We start from the raw sequence: 22,667 nt of genomic DNA, 5'->3' as shown, positions 1-22,667 counted from the left end.
GTGGCATCTTTAAGGAAAAAGAAAGATTACAAAAAGGAATGGTGTGACCCCAAGATCTAGGTTTCATGGTTCCGTGGATTGCGGAGTACATTTAATTTGTGCCTTTTAAAAAATAACACTTTTTTTTAGGAAAAAAGAACTTTCTCAAAGTCAGTTTAGAGTAAACATTCATCAGATTAATCTGGTTCCCCAAAGATTAGCAATTCAAGCATTTAGTGAATGAATTTTCTTGTTTCCATGTGGTTGTAAATGGCCTTCCCGATAAGGAGGGGATACACCCCTTTCTTTTGAGAAAGCTCATGTCTGTCTCCTAGTTTCACCTCTTCCCAAAAGGTTACCTACCTGCGTCCCTATCTTGTTTCCTTCCACCCCTTTTATCCTTCCCTACCTCACTCCATACTTTAATCTTTTCTTCTTCCTTTTCTTTGTCCTTCCTCTCGTCTCTTCCTTCTTTCCTTTCATTCCGAATTCCTTCCTTTTTCTTATTTCAGATGAAGACTTTTCCCTAATAAAATAAACCATTCCATAAATTTATTCTACCTACTAAGTATACATCTCTGGAAATATCTGACTTACTGAAACTTGAAATAGCAGGGATACAAGTATTTCACAGTCCAGAGAAAATGTCCCTCAACTGTCCCTAGTAGATAGCAACACAGGATTGGGAAGTCAGGATGTAAGTGACCAGAACACCTATCCATCCCCAGCTGATTTCTTAATGCCAAATTATAGGTCAAATAAAATAAATCCCATGTAATAAAACCCGTAGCAGATGGTTTAAAGCTAGCTTATTTCTCTTCCTCCATGGAAAATATGGGTGATGGTATAGGCAAATTTTAGTTCAATGATTTCACGCCTCAGAAAGTTTATCTTCAAAAGTTGCTCTTCCTTGGAGGCCTACCCTTTAATTTACTGTTTACACATAGTTTTCTTTCCAGAAAAGGCTAAAGCACTTGTGTTCCCAGCAATGCAGTAACCTGACCCCATAGGCAGGCAGGCCTGAATTCCAGCCCCCGCCTTAGTATCAGCCCCTGGGTATTCTTTAAGAAGGTCATTTCTCTGTTTCTCCAGTTGTAAAGAGGAGATAAAGTTGTTTTTAACCTCTCTGCTCTCTGGGATGGATTAAGTGTTTAATGTTTGTAAGACATTTTGAAGATGAAAAGTAAACATAAAAAGTAAACATATCATCTACTCTACACACATTTCTTTTTTTTAGAGAGATTAACATTCTGAAAAATACCTAAATTAAAGCCTCTGCAATATAGAAATCACACAGATGAGAATTCGTGAATGCAGGTCTCATTATGAATACAATGCTGAAAGGGCAGCTTGGAATTGTGGAACCGATGTGTTAGAAAAACTGTGGCTATTGCTAGTAATATGTTGTTGGGCTATGCAGCTCATCTGTCTAGACCTGTTTTCTCATCTGTAAAACTAGTGGATCGAACCAGAATATCTAAACTCCCACTCAATGTTGAATTCTCCTAATGCCTAGTGACTCTGTGTTTTCCTAAGTAATAGAGGTAAGGGAAGGCAGTTTCCCTTCACTCTGAAGTTCTTCAGTACATGTGTGAATATGGTAGGGGTAAGAAAAGACTCAACAGTGGGTCCCTTCATCTTTGGGCCTACCTGTGTGGTGACCAAGAATGGAGACATCCAAGCACACGTAAATGGTGAAAGGTGTGCTATCCTCAACTGGTCTTGTAAGAAAATAGTGACAATAGATAGGCTTCCTCACTGAAATTAATTTTCAGCAGCCACAGCATCTAAAATCCTACCTATTGAGATCCTTTGGATCCAGTGGTCCTTTGGATCCAGTGATCTTCATAATGTTTATTGTTTCAATATGCAATCAGATCCAAGAGAAGGGTGACATACTTATATTTTTAGTAATTTATTACAGGGCTTCCTAATCTGTTTCCCATTATAGTGCACATAGAATATGATACTATTTGTACCATATCCTTAGGTAAAGAGAAAGGCTAGCCCCAGCCAGAGGTGACTAGCCCTGGGGTCCAGCTATAAGGTCACACTGATCTTCCCAAGACTTAATGAGGATCAATGTTGCTGCACATCCGTAACTTACTTGTCACGTGTAGTTGGAAGCTCTGCCTTAGTTGAAATGGCTTTATCTTTAGATTTCTCCCTTGCGCAAAATCTATTAGCTGGGCACTGAGACATTTGATAATGAGAGGGAGGGAAAAAATAAATCTCTTTTGATCTTTGTCTTCTGCTTTACAATAATTATCAGGAGCTACAATAGCGCATAGCAATCAGGAGACACAGACCAAGGGCACAAAGTATTTGAGAACAAGAAAGAGTATTGCCAACATAGAGAAAGCTCTGTGACAGCCAAGTGTGAATGCAAAGATACTTGCTATTTGGGGTGTGTTCAGCCTAGACACTGGCAGATGGACCAGCAGTAACAGCGCTCTGGAGAACTCCATCTTGGATGTGCTGAGACCGCATCCCTCCTGCCGTGTGATGAGTAAGCTGTTTGTCTACTACGGCGTCTGGGTATGGCTGGCAGAATGGAGTAGCCACAGCCTACGTGCCATAGACTCGCCGTCCTTACTAAAACTGTGGTGCTGAGGCCAATGAAAGGGCATGTTTGAACTGTGTTCGGAGCAAGGAAAACGTGGCCACACTCAGTAATTGGGGCAAGCAGTTAGGTGAGAGGCCGCACAAGGTGGCGATTAGGGGCGCACTCCTGGGACCAGGTTAAGTCCACCTTACTTCATCTTTCAGTGCCTCTTTCTAATCTGTCACATGGGGCTAGTCAGCCCATGTACCCCCAGGACTGACCAGAGGACAAATGAGTTAACATGTGTTAAGCACATAGAAGAGGGCCTGTGCAGAGTGAACACAAAGTATGTGAACAATAAGAGGTAACTAAGACTGAGAACCCCCAGCCCCTTCTTCCTCCCATCTCCTTTATCAGGGGTGAGGGTAGAGCAGATTTTGTGAGAGAGAGCTGAAGATATAAAACTGTAACAAAATAATAGAAGAAGATGTAGCTGCACACAATAAATTTGGCTCTCAAGCCTTGCAGAGCTGGAAGAAGTTGCAGTCGTGACCCACACCTGGTGGCAGTTTTTAAAAAATTGAGCAAAACAGGAAAGGTGGGCGAAGACTGGAGACAGTCAGCAATGGTCCCAATTATCAAAGGAGGGAATAGCTTGATTCTAGAAGCCCAGCTATGAGCTGGATTTTGATCCAAAGCCACATTTGGGGAGAGAATTTTACACAGATGGTTAACAGATGCTTCTACATAGGCTGCGCAGGGTTAGGAAAGGAGCATGAGCTGTGACACCAAACCGACAGGTACAGACCCATCCGTGGTTTGTCACTTATAAGATGAGTGGCCTTGCAAAAGTTACTTAACTTCAGTCTCATTGTCTCCAGCTGAAAAATAGAAATGGCAGGGCCAATAGGGTTCCTATGAAAACTAGTGGCGATGGAAATGATCATGCAGAGGACGGAGCAGAGCAAGCATGCAAAAAATGATATCAGGATAACAAAAGAGGCAGCTGAACGTAAGATTTAGACAGAGGTCAGCAAACTTTTTCTGTAAAGAGCCAAACAATAAATATTTTATGCTTTGTGGCCCGTACAATCTCTGCTTCAGCTGCTTATCTATGCCTTTATAGCAGCAAAGCCACCAAAGATAGTGTGTTCATAGATAATATAAATGGGCATGGCTGCATCCCAATAAAACTTTATTTACAAAAAACAGTGACAGATTTGGCTATAGTTTGCTGATTCTCTGGTTCAGAGCCAAACTGCCAGATTAAAACAAGGCTCTGCCGCTTACAAGCAATGACTTTGGACAGTTCATAAATTCAATTTCTTTATCAATGGGTATAATAATAGCACCTATCTCATGACATTTTTTAACAAATATGGGAATTAACAGAACAATTGAAAGAGCATGAGCTGTGCCTCTTACAGTGAGTCCTTGATGCACAGTAAGATTTTGACACCTGTTACCCATTCTGATTACCCCAACAGTCCCGAATAATCAAGATCTCCAGTAAGATGAAATGTAATAGGGACAAATGTAAAATCCTGCACTTTGGCCCCCAAAAGAAAACCACACACTTAGAGTTTACTGCTTTTCACCGGAAAAAGGCTAAGTGGTTTAAGCCATTCGTATTGCAGAGCTCTGCGACAGGGCTGCCGTCCAAAATAAGTGGAGTCACAGACAGAATAAGTCGATGTGAGATTGTCTCTAGGACAGTTTACACAGATCTGAGTAAGTTTGGTTTGCTATTCATGTGTCCTGCCCATCATATTATAAAAAGGAAGCTGGTATATAACAAAACAGCCTGAAAGAGGTAACCAGTATAATGAATAGCAATTCATTATATATAATGAGTGACCTGAGAGATGATTATATAAATTAGAGTTTTTCAGTCTGGTGTGAGGATTCTCAAATATACTTAAGTATTTTATGAGGAGGGTAATTTTAAAATGTGCCCCCCCCCCCCAAATTACTTAACCCTCCTCTCAGAGAGGTGGGGCTTATGACCTCTCTCCTTGAATCTGAAGTCTGAGACGGTTAGCAAGTAGAACATGGATCAAGTGATACTGCACCAGTTTCTGGGCTCAGCCTTAAGAAATTGGCACCTGCTACTTTCTGTCCTTTAGGTCTTTTGCTCTTAGAACCCAGCCACTATGCTGTGAGGAAGCACAGGCCACACAAAGAGGACGCTTGTAAATATTGAGGCTGTTGAGCTCAGCCCCACCTGAGGTCCCGGCCAACTGCCACCATCACCAACAGACATATTTGATGACTACAGGCTCAGCTACCTGTGGCTGATTGCACCAGAGACTCCAAGTAAGAACTGCCCTAATGCGTCCCTAGAACTAGGAGAGATAATGAAAGGATTGTGTTTAGTCTAACCTACCTGGTTTTGGGTTATACTGCAATAGATAACTGAGACAATGCAAAAGAGGAATTTGACTTTTTCTATATAATTACAAAGAGTAAAAGTAGTCTTTGAAGCTACAGGCAGTCTAGGCAGTTCGATTGAGGCTCAATATTAAGAGGAGCTGTGTGAAAATTAAACCTATCAAACAATAAATGGGCTGCCTCATAAGGCATTGAGTTCTTCTTATTGAACATATCTAAACTGTGGCCAGATGATTGCAGGTCTGGGATATTACAGAGGATTTGAGGCATGGCAGAGGGGTGAATTTTATGGGCATCCATGTATATTTATTGGTTGCTTTATCTCCCAATTTGCTTCAAAAAGAATTTTGTAATTAGAAGGCACTAGATGATTTTTCATTAATTCACTTAATACATAGTTATTGAATGCTTACTATATCCATTGTTGTAGATATTAGGAATACATCTGTGAACAAAACGGATGAAACTCTGCTTTATGGAGCTCATGGTCCCATAGAGACAGACATGTAATAAGTAAGTGTACGAGTGAAATAAGTATAATATGACACATAAAGATAAAGGATCAAGGACAAACAGAAAGCAGTTGAAGGATATATGTAGTCCCTGAAGAGTGGTTTACAACTTTAAATATAATGGCCTAGAAAGAACCTTCTTTGATGAATTAATGGTTGAGGAGAATGACAGAATTGAACTCCCATCTTTGAAATAATTGAATATATTCTCAGTCACTCTTATAATCACTGGCAACAAGGCAGTGGGTGGACAAGACACAAGGTCTCAGTTGTCTGGCAGCTTACATATTATGTTCTACAAGGAGAGAGACGACAAAAATAAATACATCAGACAATTTCAATGAGTGAGGAGTGTGGCCTTCCACAGCTGCCACAACTCCAGGATTCTCAATGTCTATCTGTTGTTGGTCCTATAAAGCTTTTGCATCATCCAGGGGCAAACTTAAAAACATGTAATTTTGTCATCATAACCCATCGGGCCAGGTTGACTGTCTTCTGGTTCTTCCTGGTATTCGTAGACCACAGGGTACCAGAGGAAACTGAAATGGACTGTGCTGTCCTTTCAGTGGTACTGAGCTATTTGTGGTCCCTTTTGTTCACTGTAAACAACTAAAGAAATTAATATTCTAGCCTTTTGATTAATTGCCAGACCACTGATTATTGATCAATGATGAAAGCAAAATATCTAAGTTTGAATGGTTCGGTATTTTCTTGTCAGGTTGTAGCAAAGCAAGAAGTCTCATGGATAGTTCCTAAACAATGGACAATTCCTTGCATCATTAATGAAAAATGATGCAGAGGAAGAGCTAATGGGGATTTATCTCCATTAGTTTTGCTTCGATCTCCAGTGCTGCTACTCCTTCCATATAGGCTAATTCCTCATGACAGGCTGAGGCCTAGGGCAGCATTAGTATGAAATCTAAGAATCTGATGGAAACATCAATGATTAATATTCCAGGTACAAAAATGTCTGCACACATGAGTGAGTCTAGAGAAATGCTGACCTTAACCAAATAGACAGCCAGATATTTCGCCAGTAAAATGTGTTTATTTGGAAACAACAAAGAGTTGTAATTTGGGGCATGCAGTCTAATGGTGAACCACACACAAGTCCAGAGAAACAAAGGAGAGGAATGCACTTTTATGGACCTGGGAGGCGCTGTGGTGAACAAAGTGCCCATGGGAGGAAACTCAAAGTTCGAAGTACAGTGACTTTTTCATTGGCTGCGTTATGGCAGTCTTCCATTGGCTGAGCTGTTACTGGGCAAACAGAAATCTTTTCTTTCTCCTGATGAGGTAGTGATGTGGTCTCAATTCCTGTCGGAGATGCAAGGTACTTTTCTTCCTATTGGGATCAGTAGAGTGCATTGAGTGACATGGACGTGAGAGTTCTCTCTTTCTAGCCTCCCAATTTCACTTTAAATGCGGTTTATGTTTATTAATCTGCACAGAAACAATAATGGAAATTAAGACTTTGAGGTTAGCAATGACGTAGTTCAGGTCAGCAAACATTTATTAAGAGTACACCAGGTTCCAGGAAAGAGATAAAAAAGACGCAGTCCCTGCCTTTGGTAGCTCACAGTGAACTGAAGGAGCCAGACACATGAATAAATCATTTCAGTAGATTGTAGATAAGGGGCCAGCACAGTTTTGGAAGTGGCTAGAAACCATTATGCCTAATCCTCGGATTAGTAGTGTTCTCAGTGATGTAAGTTGGGTATGAACCCCAGAATACGTGGTTAAAATTTTGTCTATCTTTACCTGACCCTCATTCATAGAATCATATAGGAAGAAGCACTTGAAAGATAATATTATATGTTATCAGTCTTTTTATTTCTTACCGATGAAGAAACAGAGACCCTTCAGTATCTGAATGTGCTCTCCATTTATTACATAAGGGAGTGTTCAGGGTAAATTTTTAATTTCATTCAGCAACACTTATTTGGCACTGAGAGCTGTACCAGATGCCAGAACACAACAATAATAAGAGACAGTCCCCGATCTCAAGTTGCTCAATGTCTAGAATGATTGAGTACAGACCGACAAGCAAACAGACACTTAAAAATGTAAGTGATAATTATATCCTGGAGCTATGCACATAGTGGAGTGGGAACATGGTGATGACGCCTACCTCAATCTTCAGGAAATAGGAATGGCTTTGCAGAAGGAATGTTTGAATCGAAGCTTCTAGAATGAGTCAGGTGTATTGCCCGCAGAAGGCATTCCATGGAGACAGATATCTGTGCAATGGAGTGGAGGTGTAAGAGCATGCATGACATACTCTGGACCTCCCCGTCTCAGTGTAACTGAGCGATGGAAGGAAAGGAGCAGATAGTGATAATGTGGTGATAATCGAGGCCAGTCAGATCCCCGCTGTCAAGGAGCCCCTGAAGAATGTTATGCAGGTCATAGGTTTGAGGAAGAAATAACACTTTACCACAAAGATGAAGGCTAGAGACGGGGAGACCAGGAGACTAATGAGCTAGTCCAAGCAAGCTGCAAATAAGGCCGGTCTGTAGGGCAGTGTGGCAGAAGAGACTTATGTAGGGGGTGCACATGTGAGGTTCCGGCCTCCAAGGTTAGTTGGATGTGGCTGGTTAGACAGAGCCTGGATTCTAGATGGATGCCCAGGATTGTGGTGTGGACCAGTGTGTGAGTAGATGGTGTCATTTATTGAGACAATGAAAATAAAAAAGGCAGAGGTTTGAGGGTAATGATTTCAGTCTGTGATTTGGGGGGTGTTGCATGTGAGAGGTGCAGAGAGTAAATTCCTAGTAAATAGTGGAACGTGTTGGTTTGGAGATGGGGAATGAGGCTTAGGCACAAGAGTACACACTGGGGAATTATCAGCATATAGGTGGTGATTGAAGCCAGGGGTAATGAGATGGAAGAGTTATGAGCAATAGACAGGAAAGGCAGCGTGGGGTGACGTTGTAAAGAACCTTGAATGAGCTATGAAAGTTTTACAAGGTGAGATTGCTTTGGCTAAAGAGATTATCCAAGTAGGACCTGAATTGGAGTCTAATTCATTAAATAAGCATCTGTGGAGCATGTTCTATGTGGCTTGACAGGCGTGAGAACAGTAAAAAAAAGGGCAAAGTCTGTTTTGCCCTTATGCAGCCTATCAACTTAGGTTGGAGAATTATGTATGTAGTTCATTTCCACAACATTAAATATTACAAAAGAAAAATATAGGGCAATTTAACAGTATATAATTTGGGAGGGGAATAGAAGAGGGGGCTAGCATTTGCTTTGTCTGTGGGGTCAGAAGAGGCATCCCTGAGGAAGTGGCATTTCAGCTGGACCTAAAGAATGAGTAGGCACAATCCAGGTGAAGGGATGGGAAAAGCACTCCAGGGAGAGAGGATGGCAGATGCAAAAGCCCTGAGAAGGAAGGCTGTGTGTTCAAGGACCTGAAGGATGCCTGCATAGTCTGAGGGAGCAAGAGAGCTGGGTACTTGAGGTGAGGTGGTGACATACGTGACCCCACCCCCATAGCATGCCAGGGAGCTGCTTCATGAGCCTGTGCAGCTGCCACCCTTCCCTGCTTGCAGACACATCTCAAGGACCTGGGTTTTTCAATCCAGATTTACTCCAAAGGAAGGCATTTTTGCAATAGCAGAATCCTCAAATGAGTGGTGAACCACAGCCGAGAGGCTCTCTCTTTTTCTTGGCAGCCACCTGGCCCTGAATCATCACCAGCGCTCCATCTCAGCACTCACTGCAGGGCAGTTATTGACAAGCACTGAGGAGGTGATTTTGTGCATGGCAAAGGCTGTGAGAGTTGTCTGGATTTGGAAAGAGGCTGTTCAAGCAAGAACGAGAGGCAGAGGAGTTGAGCAGCCAAAAAATCAATGTGTTTAGGTCAACACAGCTCACCTGGGAGTATAACATTTTAGTTCAGCAGCAGCAGAACGTGCCTCTTCAGAACTCAGTGTGTCCAGGAATTAGCTCAAGAGTCAAAATCCAGCCTTGGCACATATTGGCCCTGACGTGTTTCTTTTGTGAAACATAACAAACCACTTGGGAAAATAACCTTGGAAGGAAACTTGATTGACTTTTCAAAGGAAGCAAGAATGCCTCTGAAAATTTACCTTAACTCTATTAAAGCTGTCCTCCTAGGCAGCTTGTAAGAGAAAGTAAACTAGATCGCAGTTTCATTTTTCTAAAAACCCTTTAATTTATTTTCCAAATTTGGGGACTTGTTTTCTGTTATTCCTGTCAGGTTGCTTTATTAGGGGAAAAACTGGTTGACCGACTGTAATTCACCTTTATTTTTCTCCTTTTGATGCCGCGTGCGTCTTCATGTTACTTCCAGTCTCCAAATACCTATTTTAAGGTAATAAGCTGTCTTATTCCAGGACATGATTTAAAGATTAAATATAGGTTCTTCCAGGTTTTGCTAAGCAGAATTGCCAAAAGTTCAATATTTGGCTTAGCACTTAGTAACAATGGTACCTCTGTGCCTCTGTTTTCTCATCTGGAGAATGGGAATAAATAAACCTGCTCCACTTACTGAAGAGGGTGTTTTGGAAAGTAAATGAGATAATGCACAGAAGAGGCTTTATATATGGTGTCACCATCCACCTGTTAAATATGAATATGATAGTAATTATCATCACTATGAAGAAGACTGTTCACAGTAAGACTCAAAGACTTTTTATATCTGACATGCAAACTTTATATGAGAGTTCTTCATTTCTCCCTTCTCTCTCAATTTTCATAGACATACATAAGAATAGTATCTCAGAGATACGGGAAGAGGTGTCCATCCCCCTCCCATTTTCCAGAGAGGAAAAAAATTATTTTGTGACTGTTAAACACATATTTTAACTGTCAAGTGTATTTCTAACCAGCCATTAAAATTCTGACGTGTATATCACAGTTTTCCTTTTGTTCATTAACAATGTAAAAATCACAAATTTTACATGAAGATGGAAAAGAAAGACAATAAAATGAATATTGAAACCATTTGGATGGTAATAGAGTTGTCCAAGGATTAGAAGAAACACCTATGGCTTAACATATAATAATGGTTATGTTGTTTTGTGCATCGGTTGAGGGTGCCGTATTGTAGGCCCACTAAGTCTGTAGAAGTTGGCACATTTTGTAAAGTCAACCCTATTTCTTCTCCCTCTCCATTCCACATCACAAGAACTTTGCCTTCCTCCTACCTTTTCAGCAGTGTTTTCCATTACTCGATTTGTGGCATTACCTTGCTTCTATGGATGAACTATGAAAAGTGATTCATTTGACATGAATTACAGGAATAAGGAAAGTTGAGATGTTCTAACACACAGAATAGATCTTTTGTAGGGTATCATAGGAAGGAGGGGCAAGAAAAGTTCTTCTCCTTTCTGAATGTAAAATGTTTTCTCTTTCAAATCTCAGGTGACTGTAACAGATGGCGGTTCCTCTCCGAAACAGTCAACCATTTGGGTGGTGGTTCAGGTTCTCGATGAAAATGACAACAAGCCCCAGTTCCCAGAGAAAGTCTACCAAATCAAGCTGCCAGAACGTGACCGGAAGAAGAGGGGAGAACCCATTTACAGGGCTTTTGCATTTGATAGAGACGAGGGCCCCAACGCAGAAATCTCCTACAGTATCACAGATGGGAATGATGATGGAAAGTTCTTTATTGACCCTAAAACTGGCATGGTTTCTTCCAGAAAACAATTTACAGCAGGGAGTTATGACATCCTAACGGTAAGTTTTTTCCTGAACCTCCATAACATTAATGGGGGGGCAGGGAGTTACTCCTTTATTCATGTATATTCCTTTGAACAATAAATCTTTGAGTAAAAAGTGCAGCCACACAGCTGTGGAAGGCTACCTTCTGTTTCTGTGATAATCTTAAATAATGATGTCATTTCATTTGGTTGTGTCCTGTCAGCAAACCCCCTTTCTCAGTCCATAGCCTGCTCCATCATGTACTCAACCATACTTCCTGTGTCCCTAAATCCTTTCAAGGTACTGCACGTAAATGTAAACTGTGGGTAAGGGAATCGCAGAGTGGCATATCCCACCCACCATTCAACATCACTCAACGTGTCTCCAAGACTTCCCCAAGAAAACAACTCTTGTAATTGTTGACAATGTGATCATACATGAATTTAGCAGTGTGAATTGTGAGACACAAATCAGACTATGCTTATTCTGTAAAAAGTGAAGAAGAAAAAAAAACTTAAGTAAAAAGTGAGTACATTTTTCATTGTTAGAAAATTAAAAATAAAAACAAACATGAGCACCATCTCAAACAGAGACTTAAACTCCCGTATCTATGGTGCCAGCCTGCTCCTCCCCACCCCCAACCGCATTAAACATGTAGTGCCTATGCCAGAAAGAGGACTGCTCATCTTTACAAGTGATGGGCACTTTCCAGGGTCCCAATAAATGTCAAGAGTTAGTGCCATCTGCCATTGTTCTCTTAGTCCTCAGCCTTCTCTGCTGTATACAGTCAGCCCTTTATTATTGTAAAGGATGGTCTCTGACCCTTGATTTATCTTTTCACTCCTATGGTCTGGACTGGGGTTCCTTTCCTTTTTCAGTAATGTATCCAGAATAGGGGGCATAGAAAAGAAGATAAAAATCTACCCCTGTTTCTACCATTGAAAGCTCTGATGCGAGACTTGCCAATGGGAATCTTTGAGGAATGGATGGACTGTGGTAGATGCTCTTGGTGCTCCACTCAGATCCCCTTTCCAGGGTGGTGCAGCTATCCCCCCACTGCTGTGAGTGTGAGCTGCTAAGGGCTCATAGCTGCCCTCTTCTCCACAGTCATCCTTGACTGAACTTCTTGACCTAAGAGGTTCCACACTTCCACCCCAGCCCAGCAGGCTGCAGCCAGTCACTGACTGACACTGGATACAAAAGTTCAACCGCCTTGCGGACCCAACTCTGTAGTGTACTTAATGACTCCAAGCTCCCTGTGGGGTCAGGCTGAGCTTAGATTTTAGCTGAGATTACATTCTTGCTTAGCACCTTCCCCATATGTCCTGCTTACTTCACTTCCTCCCTCCTGAAAATACTTCTGCCTCCTCTGAAACCCCACCTCCCCCCAAAAAAACACACAAAAAAGCACATTTGTACTCAAATCCCTGTCTCAGGCACTGCTCCTAGAAAACCTGACCTAGGACATCTGTCTTCAAGGGTCCTCCATTTCACAGGAATTTTCCCGGGCAAAATGATTATCCGTGAACACATAGCATTAGGTCCCGATGAGTTGTCACTGTTTTTAAAGGCTGTAACTATTAGCCATGCACTTACAAATGTTAGTTATTAATGTCATATTTTAAAATCCTTTAGTGTGTTTTTTTTCTGTCAGTGGTGTCTGCTTGTTGGGCTTAACTGCTTGTTGGACTTCCCCTGCTTAAGTCCAGGATACCATAGCAGTGAACCATACACATCTGGGCAAGGAGACATACTTTCCTCAGCTTTTATGTCAGAATATACAGAAGAATCATTAATACCCTCTCCCTACCCACTACCTTCAGGAGGCTGTGCTTCCACCAAGAGAGTTCTTTACCCCTTCCGTTAGCATAGGTGAAATGTGCAAGGCTTCTGCCTTTCCCATGTCAGTCCCATTACTCTTCCAGAGTCTATGTGAGTGGAATATTCCAGAATAAAGCAGAAGGAAGGAGCTGCAAAACATGACCATACACACACACACACACACACACACACACACACACTTCTGTGTATACACACTTCATTCACAGTTAAGTAGGGATTCGTAATGAACTTTATTTCCTTTCAAGAATCACCCTCAGAGGTATAAGGACTCAAATTAGCTATTTCTACTCCTGTAACTATCATTCATGACTATAAAACACTAGAAATTGTTAAGTGCAGCATTTGTTTTTCAAGTTTTTACACCACTGTAAAGTTGGCGGTGTTCAAAATCACCTTCTGGTGAATGTGGTGTGGGGTCCCCATGTGACCAAGTTGTTTCCCCTCCGATTTCTGGGCTCATTCTCCCCAGATCTCTGCTCTCTTCCCTTTGCTGACACCGTGATGAGGATGGACGCTCAGCCTAACAACATCCACGTGACCAGGCTCCTAGCTCTAAGACGTCTTTTTGTGTTCTCTCTGTGCATGAGTAGATAAAGGCAGTGGACAACGGACGCCCACAGAAGTCCTCCACGGCCCGCCTCCACATTGAATGGATTAAGAAACCACCCCCTTCACCTATACCTCTGACCTTCGATGAGCCATTTTATAACTTCACAGTCATGGAAAGTGACAGAGTCACCGAGATTGTGGGGGTGGTGTCTGTGCAGCCAGCTAACACCCCTCTGTGGTTTGACATAGTTGGTAAGTTTGAGTCCTCCAGAGTTGTAGCGGGCAAAGTAATCATGGACTGGAGCAGCTAGCAACAACAACAACAACAAACTACAACAACAACAAAAACCACTAATGATTAGTGCTAAGATTAAAAGATGTATAGTGCTGGAATGCAAAAGAGCCAGTAAAATGAGTAATAGACCTGTGCTTTTGTTCTGATTCTGTAGCTAAGCTGAACAGAAAGTGCTCTCTGGCTGGATTTTCCATAGTACGTTATTTACTGCAATCTTAATGTCTTTCTGTGTGTCATTTAAATTCTATTGTCACACTTGGCTAATCTCATTTCTAAATGTATTGATGGTACTAGACTTGCTGTCCTTCATTTTTCTCTTTTTCTTCACCTTTTTTCTGCATTCTGTTCTTTTTTTTTTTCTGCTCCCGACTGCCCTGCTTCAAGGTGGCAAGCATGCTCGAGAGATGTTCTATATTCTACAGACAGCTTGTGGGCAGAACTGTTCAACAGAAGGTACCCTTAGTGCAAACACATTTGCTAAAATACAGCTATCCAATCTGCCTTTTACAGTTTTTTTTAAGCAAATTAAATTACATCTTTCATAACTGCCTGTGACAGGCTAAAGTACAGCCCAAAGATTTCATACATGCCTCTAACAGCTATTGTATTACTTGTATCCGGTGACTCTTTTGTTTTGAGGTTGATGGGTTTTGGATTTGGGGATGAAAGGAGGGGGGTTGTTTTGATTTATTTTTAAATTTTTTCTTTGCTTTGAGGTATCTGAGCTTTTTGTTGTTGTTTTTTCATCTTTTTGTAGGGTCATTTATATAACTGGGCATTTTCCAACTGAAAAATAAATTAAAATATATCCCAACTCCTCTGTTTTGCACGAGGAGTGCCATTCCTAGACCAAAACAAAAAAGAAAAAGAAGGAAAGAAAGAAAGCAAACCACCAGGAAGAGTTCCCTGGCTTTTGTCCACAAAAGGAAGGGCAGGAAATGGAACCTGGATATATAGCCAGTGAGAGCTTCCCTCAAGAGCTGAGTAGAGAAACAGATGGAAGTGTGCAGGATAGACCTTGGGAGCCAACCTTTGAATTCCTTGAAAGAAAGCAAGCAAGCACGCCAGGCTGCAAAAGGAGAGGGCAAAACAGCACTACTGCCCTCAACAAACCGCCAGGGAGAGGTAGTGGAGAGGAAACAAGTGCTGAGGACCAGGAAACAAAACAGGCTGTTGCTAAGAGGAGAGAAGGGAGACTGTGAGCCAGCCTTGGATCTCACTCTGGCTGAGCTGGAGCTGCCTTCCCACGGTTCTTTCTGGGAGGCGGGGAATCCAGATTGCTGGTCTGGGGGAATCATTTCCTTCCACATGTCACTGCCTGGAGAGGATGGGCAGGAACTTGCCTCTCTTCCCGGGAATGGCTGGATCTGGGGAAAGCATTTAGGACATTCCACATCTGTTTTAATAAGGCACAGAAAAAGAATGCCCCATGGCCCCCCAAACCTCAGCAGAGGGTCCTCTAAGTTCCCAAAAAGAAAGGGCTTGTTTTCTACATATTTCATTATATGGAATGATGGTAGAATGTCTGTTTTACTTATCTGGCATTAATCACACCATCCTGACCATGACCATCCTCATCCGAAGAATTCAACTCCTTCTTCCTCTCCACTGAATGCATTTGAAGTGGAACCTCTGATCCAATAAATGACCCTGGATCAGTGGAACCTCTAATCCAGGAAAGAAGTCTCTGCTTCTGTATCTTCTCAGTAATTTTTAGTTCCTTAACTTATTACCGGATGCAGTTTCTTTCTGGGTGAAATCAAGGGTTGCATATATGCATCCATCTCCTGCTTGTGCTATCATCTTTGGTGATTCCTTCACCACCACCCCCAGTCAGAGTCACAAAAAGTGAATTTCAGTGTCAGCATGTGTCCTTGACACCCAACCGCAGGGGCATGCGTGATCGTGACTTCTTTTACATAGCCCAAGGAGAGTACAATCAAAACCCATCAGGCAACAGGGCTCCTGGTGTGCTGTCCTGAGCTATGGGAGGAGTTGCCCTCTCACATCGGCCACCAGTTTATCTCCCTCTTCCGACACTCCAGTTTTCAAGGACCTCCGCAGCCTGACAGCACTGCTTCTCCCCCTTGCATGGTCCATGCATGCAACTTCCTTACCCACAGCACACCCCACTACCTTCCCTGCCCACCCCAGGATTCTCTGGCTTGTACTCTTCTTCAAACATTCTGCAAGCGTGCCTGTCTCTGATGCTTAGTCTGACCAACCATCTGACCCCAGTTAGGCAAGTCAACTTTGCAATTCCTCAGCATTCCTGCGCATGTGTGTGTGTGTATATATAGGTAAGCGTGCCTACTAGTCTTGCATGTAACCTTACTTGAATGTTTTCGTGTCAGCATTATTAGTGCTACTGTATATTTTCATTCGTTAGGATATTTTATCCTATCTCTATTCGTAATCCTGAAGGGCAAGACCTTTGTCTCTCCTTCCTTCCTCCTGCTCATGCTTCTGTTGTAGTCTACCCAGGGTGCGTGGAATAAACAATGGTGACCAGTGGAGATGGCCCAGGTAGCCAATGTATTAACCCTACTGATGCCTCCGGAGACCAACTCAGAGTCAGTGTGATTTTCCACTGTATTCCCAGCCATATCAACCACTGCATCTTTGACAAAATAAGAACTAGTCCCAAGAAAAGGGGGCCCGTTTACAGATGAGAGCCCTCTCTGGAAGGAGTCCCTAAGTCTGCTCCAAATACAAATCTGGGAATCATTATCAAAAACATGGTATCGGTTTTCATTTTTCTCCATCTTTTTCTAAATGCTATACTCTTCCTATAGAGCCCTCTCTCTCTCAGTATGCCATGTAACTCTTTTAATGAAGACCTACAGGGTTTTCTGGGTTTTCTTCTGGTCTGTGATGCTTGCATCATAGAGATTTTACTGTAGATCTGGTAACATGTAGCTAAACTTCTCCTACAAATCGAACTTATTCAGCCGGATGCCCAAACAGAACATGATTTTATTTCCATCCCCGCATCTAGCCAACAACATCTTGAAATAGCACTCTCTAGTTCACCACGAAAGTAAATTTTTTTCCCCAGGTGCTGATTGCTTTCAGAATTGATATGGTTCTTCTTCCACCAAATCCCCCTTTTGAGAATCCTTTCTAATCTAACAATCATTTTTTTTTCCAATCTGTTGACAACATCTTTCCCCTTCTCTAAACACCTATTGTTTTCTTTATCATATTCAGATGTTTCATTCTCACTTTCAAGATGTCTTGCTTATTTATCCTTGGCCATTGAAACTTTTCTCTCTCTTCCCTTCTTCCTTACCTAAGCATCTTCCGTGGCCAAGCTCGCACAGAGGAAAAGAGAGGGAACAACGCTTAAGAAACTTAGCAGTGTACTGTAGTTGGATGCTAAGAATAGACACGAGGCATACAATGTCGACATGGATCTGAAACGAGATCTCAGGTTTAAGTGTAGGTCTTTCCTAGGTGGTAGGTACTTTATGACTCTTCCAAGGGGAGTCAAAGCTTGGTTCCATTATAGACCTAGTGTATTCAGACACCTATACTGACACTCAAGGTCATAGAGAATACAACATGCTGGCCTCGCGTGTACAGCTTATAAATGCTATAACTGATGAATTCTCATTAAGTGAGCAGAAAGTATTTCGGCACACTTTTCCCCTGAGAATATTCTCTTCTCATTTCCATATGTACAAATCTACCTGATTCTTGTTTATTTCAATTTCTTCTGCCCCTCCCCTCACACAAAATATGAATTCACAAAAGCTGTGTGGCGAGCAAGGTTTTGTTCACAAGCCTAGACCCCTACGCCCAGGATCTGTGAGTCACTTTCCTGTGCTTCTAAAGAGACCACTGCTTATAAGATGTTATATAGCTAGACTCTCCTTAGCTTCCAGAAACAGAAGCCCAACTTGTAACCTAGTTAAGAAAGCTGTTATTAAAAGGAAACATAATAAAGTTCAGCTGTTCTCTGTTTAAACAGCCCAACGCACAGCCTGTTCCTTCTCTGTGTTAAAAGGGGGAAAAAATGAAGGGAACAAAATTAACCCAGAATCCTTTGTGGCTTTATCACATATCTTCACACTTCTCAGGAGACTATGATTTCAACTCAGCAGCTCCTTGATTTACATATTCTCTAATGTGCATGCACTGTGGTTCCCAGTTCAGTCCCCATATCCTTATCCCAATGGCAAATATTTGTACTGTAATGATCAGCATTAGTACACACTTCAAATAATTCCACTTTACCCACAGCTTGAGGGGGATGCTGCTTCCCAATTTTCTAGCTTTATGCCTGACTTAAACTAGAAAAAGTTTTTCTTGTAGATAGGAAACAAAATATCTTTGTTAATTTGCCTCTTCCAATGTATAGAGAGGAGAAAGCTGTTCTTTGAAAATAATTCTCTGATGGTGTGAGCTAGTGCATAGGTCCAACTCTGATTTGAATACCTTTGTATGTTGCAGGAAAACAAAAACCGCCTTGATTCTTAGTTTGTCATAGGTTCCTGAAGATTTTGGGTGTTTGGATGCTTCTGTCTCATAAGCTAGCACCTGTTCTTGAACCTTGTTCCCAGTGGAGCCTTCCCTTATTAGGGTTGGTTCAAGTGGACAAGTTATACATTCTGATAGCGCTAGCAGCAGCTCTGTTCTCTGAGTAGAGCTTGGGCTTTTCTAAACAAATGGCCATATTTCTTCATCACAAAACTCTTGCCCACACCTCCTGAGAGAAAGCCGTGTCTGTGTACCATTTCTAATACAGCTATTTCTCCATCAGGGTGACACTTGCTCAAAGTCATTCAATTGACATCAAACACTTCATTTCTTCAGTTCTTCGCTCTGCCCCTAATTTGATCCCAAACAAGTCATCTCTTTTCTCCATAGCAACAATACTGCCCATAGGAGGACACCTGAAAAGAGTTTAGGAACACAGTACTTTGTCTACCCCTTGTTTTAAGAGAATGAATTTTAAGCCAGGTTCTAGAAGGGAATTTCCTTCCTAACACTGTTTCCTGACCTCCACCCCATATCGCCTGCCTTCCACGTAAATATCCTTTTCAGCTCCGTGCTGTGCTTGCTTCATTCCAAGGCAGAAAATTATTCATGATCAAACTGTAACTGGTGTTTAGCGTTTTTCCTCAAGTTCAGTGTACAAGCAGAACTTGAATGAACAGCTTGAGAATGATTCCCTTAGTTCATTGAGATTCAGCAGCTCAGTGTTTTGGAAGCTTCTCACATAGCACTTCCCCCTTGGTGACTACTAGATTTTTGTTGGTGTTTTTACAATTACACATAGAGTCGAATGAAATCATATGCTAGGGGAGGGACCTGGAAGCTTCTCTAAATGGGAAGCGGTCTGAAATTCACCGTTGGATCTCCTCATGGAGAGATGGTGACGCTTTGTGTCCTTTTTTAGAAAAAAGCTTGACTAGTTGTACTCCAACACCTGCTTGCCCAGCACATTCAAGCAGTAGCTGCTGGTGCAAAATAGTTTCATTCTTGCCCCATTTTGAAAAGCTTTTTAGGACATTCCAACTTGCTATGTTTTACTATAGAATCCTGTAGAAATCCAAGGTGCTTCTTCTATTCTTTGTTTATTACACCCATCTTGACCAAAAATAGTCATAGAGAAATGTCCCCAACATGAATTATCTGTTATGTGGGCTGTTCACAACCTCGCTTTTAACCATCTCTGCCTCACATCCCTGCAGCAACACTCAGGCTGTGACTTTTCGAATTTCCCACTTTGTTGAAACTCAGACCAGCTCGGCTGTGTCCTCCCTTCTCCCACCTTTTGTTTAGCCTAACGCTACTGCACCAGCATACTCTGGCTTTGCATGTTGTGTTACTGGCTCTGAGGAAGCACATCTTGTTTAAACGGAATGCTGCTAGTGAGAATGGACTCCTTCTATTTGATATTCTCACCCCAGATGAATTGGACATGGTTTCCTATGAAATGAAATCACCTTTCAGGCTAAAGAGAGCCTGAAAAATGAGCCCTGGGGGAGAGATATGGAGTCATTTATGAAATGGGATGCTTAAGTGGTAGGTTATTAAATTGCATGAGGGTTGATGGTGAACTGCTGGTCTGGATTCTGTGTCCCTTGTCAGAAATTCATTTTAAAACTCAGAGAAGATTTGGGGAACCTTGTTTTACATGCAATCTTGATTTAACTACCAACAAATGCACTGGACGTGATTATCGGTAGCTGTTAGCCATCTTGATGGCCTGAGATCCTTCAGAGGCTCTTTCAAGTATTCCTTGATCTGCTTTCTGTTTATCTATTTCCCTGACCCCTTTAGAGGTTTCTGTTCTAGAGTATTTGAAACAGTAAAGGTGAATAAAGGAGACACATGTGCGCACACACACGTCTCACACACACACACACACACACACACACACCAGGAAGAGAGAAAACTGAAAAAAAAATTACAACCTAAAAGTGGCCAAAAATGTTATTTGATATGAAAAATAACTAATAAGAAAACACACAACCTATATGCCATATGTAAAATATGTCAATGTGATGCCACTGAGCACATGAAATGATTATGTATTTCTGCATAGGGCCCCAAGGAAAATGTGAGCCTCAGGCAGTTGAGGGAGAGCATATAGGATTGCCCCATTTAAACTGACACTAGAAATCTTTGCTTACATGTTTTCTAAATTTCATGTTCATTCATCTTTAAACTGGAGCAAACCAAGGTTTGTAATTTGCATAATTTCTATTTTTCCTTAATCTACACATTTGTACCTTTTCAAATAATTGAGGTTAGGTGACCTCTTCCCCCACCTCCAACCCCCAAATCAATCAGGGTACTCAGATTTACGAAAGTACAATGTTCCCCCTTATCCTCAGAGGATATATTCCGATACCCCTAATGGATGGCTGAAAACACAGATAGTACCATTCCTTATATATACAGTTTTTTTCTTATACTTACATACCTACGAGAAAGTTTATATATTAGGCACAGTAAGAGATTCACAACAACTAATAATAAAATAGAGTAATTATAACAATATGCTGTAATAAAAGTTATGTGAATGTGGTCTCTCTCTCCAGTAATTTTTATATTTTTCAGTCCAAACCCAGTCCCGAATTTGTATAACCGGCCCTTACTTGCAATAAATGGCTTGATGTCACTCACTTCAGGGAATCGACCCCTTGCTGTCACCTTCATATAGGTTTAATGCTTCCTGGCACAACACATTGCCATCAGTCAGAACACGTTTTCTATTCATGTCTTTCACCCACAAACTGAATGCCGTTTCCATGTTAATGAAGCGTTTATTATGCATTGTGGCCATTACTTTAGCCATTTGAGGTGAGACAGCAAAACTAGCACAAATTTCTTTTTCCTTCTTCACAATTTCACTAATAGAAGATTCATTCTTATCATAGATCTTAGCCACCTTAACATAAGAATTTTTTTTTTCCTTAAATCGAGAACTTGCAACTTTTCACTTAAAGGAAGCATTTTATGGCTTCTGTTTGGCATATCTGAATTGCCAGCATCACTAGTCTTGTGCTTTGGGTCATTATTAAGTAAAACAAGGGTTACTTGAACACAATCACTGTGATGCCACAACAGGCGATTTGATAACCAAGATGGCTACTGAGTAACAGGCGGGGAGCATATACAGTGTGGGCATGCTGGACAAAGGGATGATTCATGACCCAGGTGGGAGGGAGTGGGACAGCTCAAGATTTAATCACGCTACTCAGAATGACAAGCAATTTAAAATTTTTGAATTGTTTATTTCTGGAATTTTCCATATAGTATTTTCGGATCATGGCTGAAAGCAAAACCAGGAATAAGGAGAGACTATTGTAAACATCTTGGTTAGGAAAACATTCTAAAAATGATTTTAAATGTGACTTGAAATATGATTTCATACCCACCAGAAATGTTTTGCGAAGTTGCACTCTCATCTTTTTTTCTACACAGGTCTGAGACGATTTTATGTTCTTTCTTTGAAAGTTTCCATGACAAAGTGTTTTTCAGAAGGTACCACTTCATAGCAAATGATGTTTCTTTGCTCATTAAGATGGTTATTCAAGACAGCCTTACATTTATTGAATCAGCCTTACATTTTGTTTTACATGGTTATCAACATGAAACATTCCCTTTGAAAAAGATGGTGACCTAAGGCTTGCTTTCCTTTTCAGCCTAGATTTCTTCCCGTTTCTCCTTCCCCTATTCTTCAAAAGACTTTTTTTTTAGAATTAACATTGAGTTCTCCTCAGTAAATCAGTTAAAGATATTAATTGGAAGTTGCATCTCTTTTTAGAAGAAATGTTTGAAAAGTGTATCATCTCCAAGCAATTCTCTAGTACCGCTGTATCTTTATAACGTTAATTAAATGTCAAGGGCAATTATTTTCTCTCTAGCAATTAAATAATCTTGAGTGTATATGACAGCTGTAAGCAATACGTATTTGAAATATACAGAGGTGCCAAAAAAATGTATACACATTTTAAGAAAGGAAAAAAGTGTATTAAAATTGCAATAGTAAATACCAATAACAAAAGATGAATACAAGTCATGTGTATACATTTTTTTGGCACCCCTGGTATATGACCAGGTTTTGTTTTTGTTTTTTTAAGTAAACCATATGGCAGTATTCACCCCCTTATCCATATTTCACTTTTTGCGGTTTCAGTTACCCACAGTCAACCTCTGTCTGAAAATACCTATGTCATTCACCTCACTTAGGCATTGTATCATCTCATATCATCACAGGAAGAAGGATGAGTACATTACAATAAGATATTTTGAGAGAGAGCACATTCACATAACTTTTATTACAGTATATATATATATATATATAGTTATAATTATTCTATTTTATTGTTCAGTATCGTTGACAATCTCTTACTGTGTCTAATTT

General features: G+C 41.1%; 1 protein-coding gene across 6 annotated transcripts in view; it reads left to right on the top strand.

The window, feature by feature from the left end:
• Positions 1-22,667, top strand: part of FAT3 (FAT atypical cadherin 3) — a 633,732-nt gene that overhangs the window by 492,644 nt on the left and 118,421 nt on the right. For 4 of the 6 annotated variants that reach the window (XM_074335616.1, XM_074335615.1, XM_074335613.1 and 1 more), the window contains exons 5-7: positions 10,819-11,133; positions 13,530-13,740; positions 14,168-14,236. In XM_074335616.1, coding sequence (XP_074191717.1) covers positions 10,819-11,133; positions 13,530-13,740; positions 14,168-14,236 — 595 coding nt within the window. The remainder of the gene's footprint in view (positions 1-10,818; positions 11,134-13,529; positions 13,741-14,167; positions 14,237-22,667) is intronic. The other 2 variants (XM_019737552.2, XM_019737551.2) reach the window with 1 other exon arrangement.

The sequence above is a fragment of the Rhinolophus sinicus genome, linkage group LG06 (genome assembly GCF_036562045.2).
Source record: "Rhinolophus sinicus isolate RSC01 linkage group LG06, ASM3656204v1, whole genome shotgun sequence".
Lineage (NCBI taxonomy): Eukaryota > Metazoa > Chordata > Mammalia > Chiroptera > Rhinolophidae > Rhinolophus > Rhinolophus sinicus.
The sequence above is the reverse complement of the archived record's forward strand: the minus strand, read 5'-3'. Positions and strand labels throughout refer to the sequence as shown.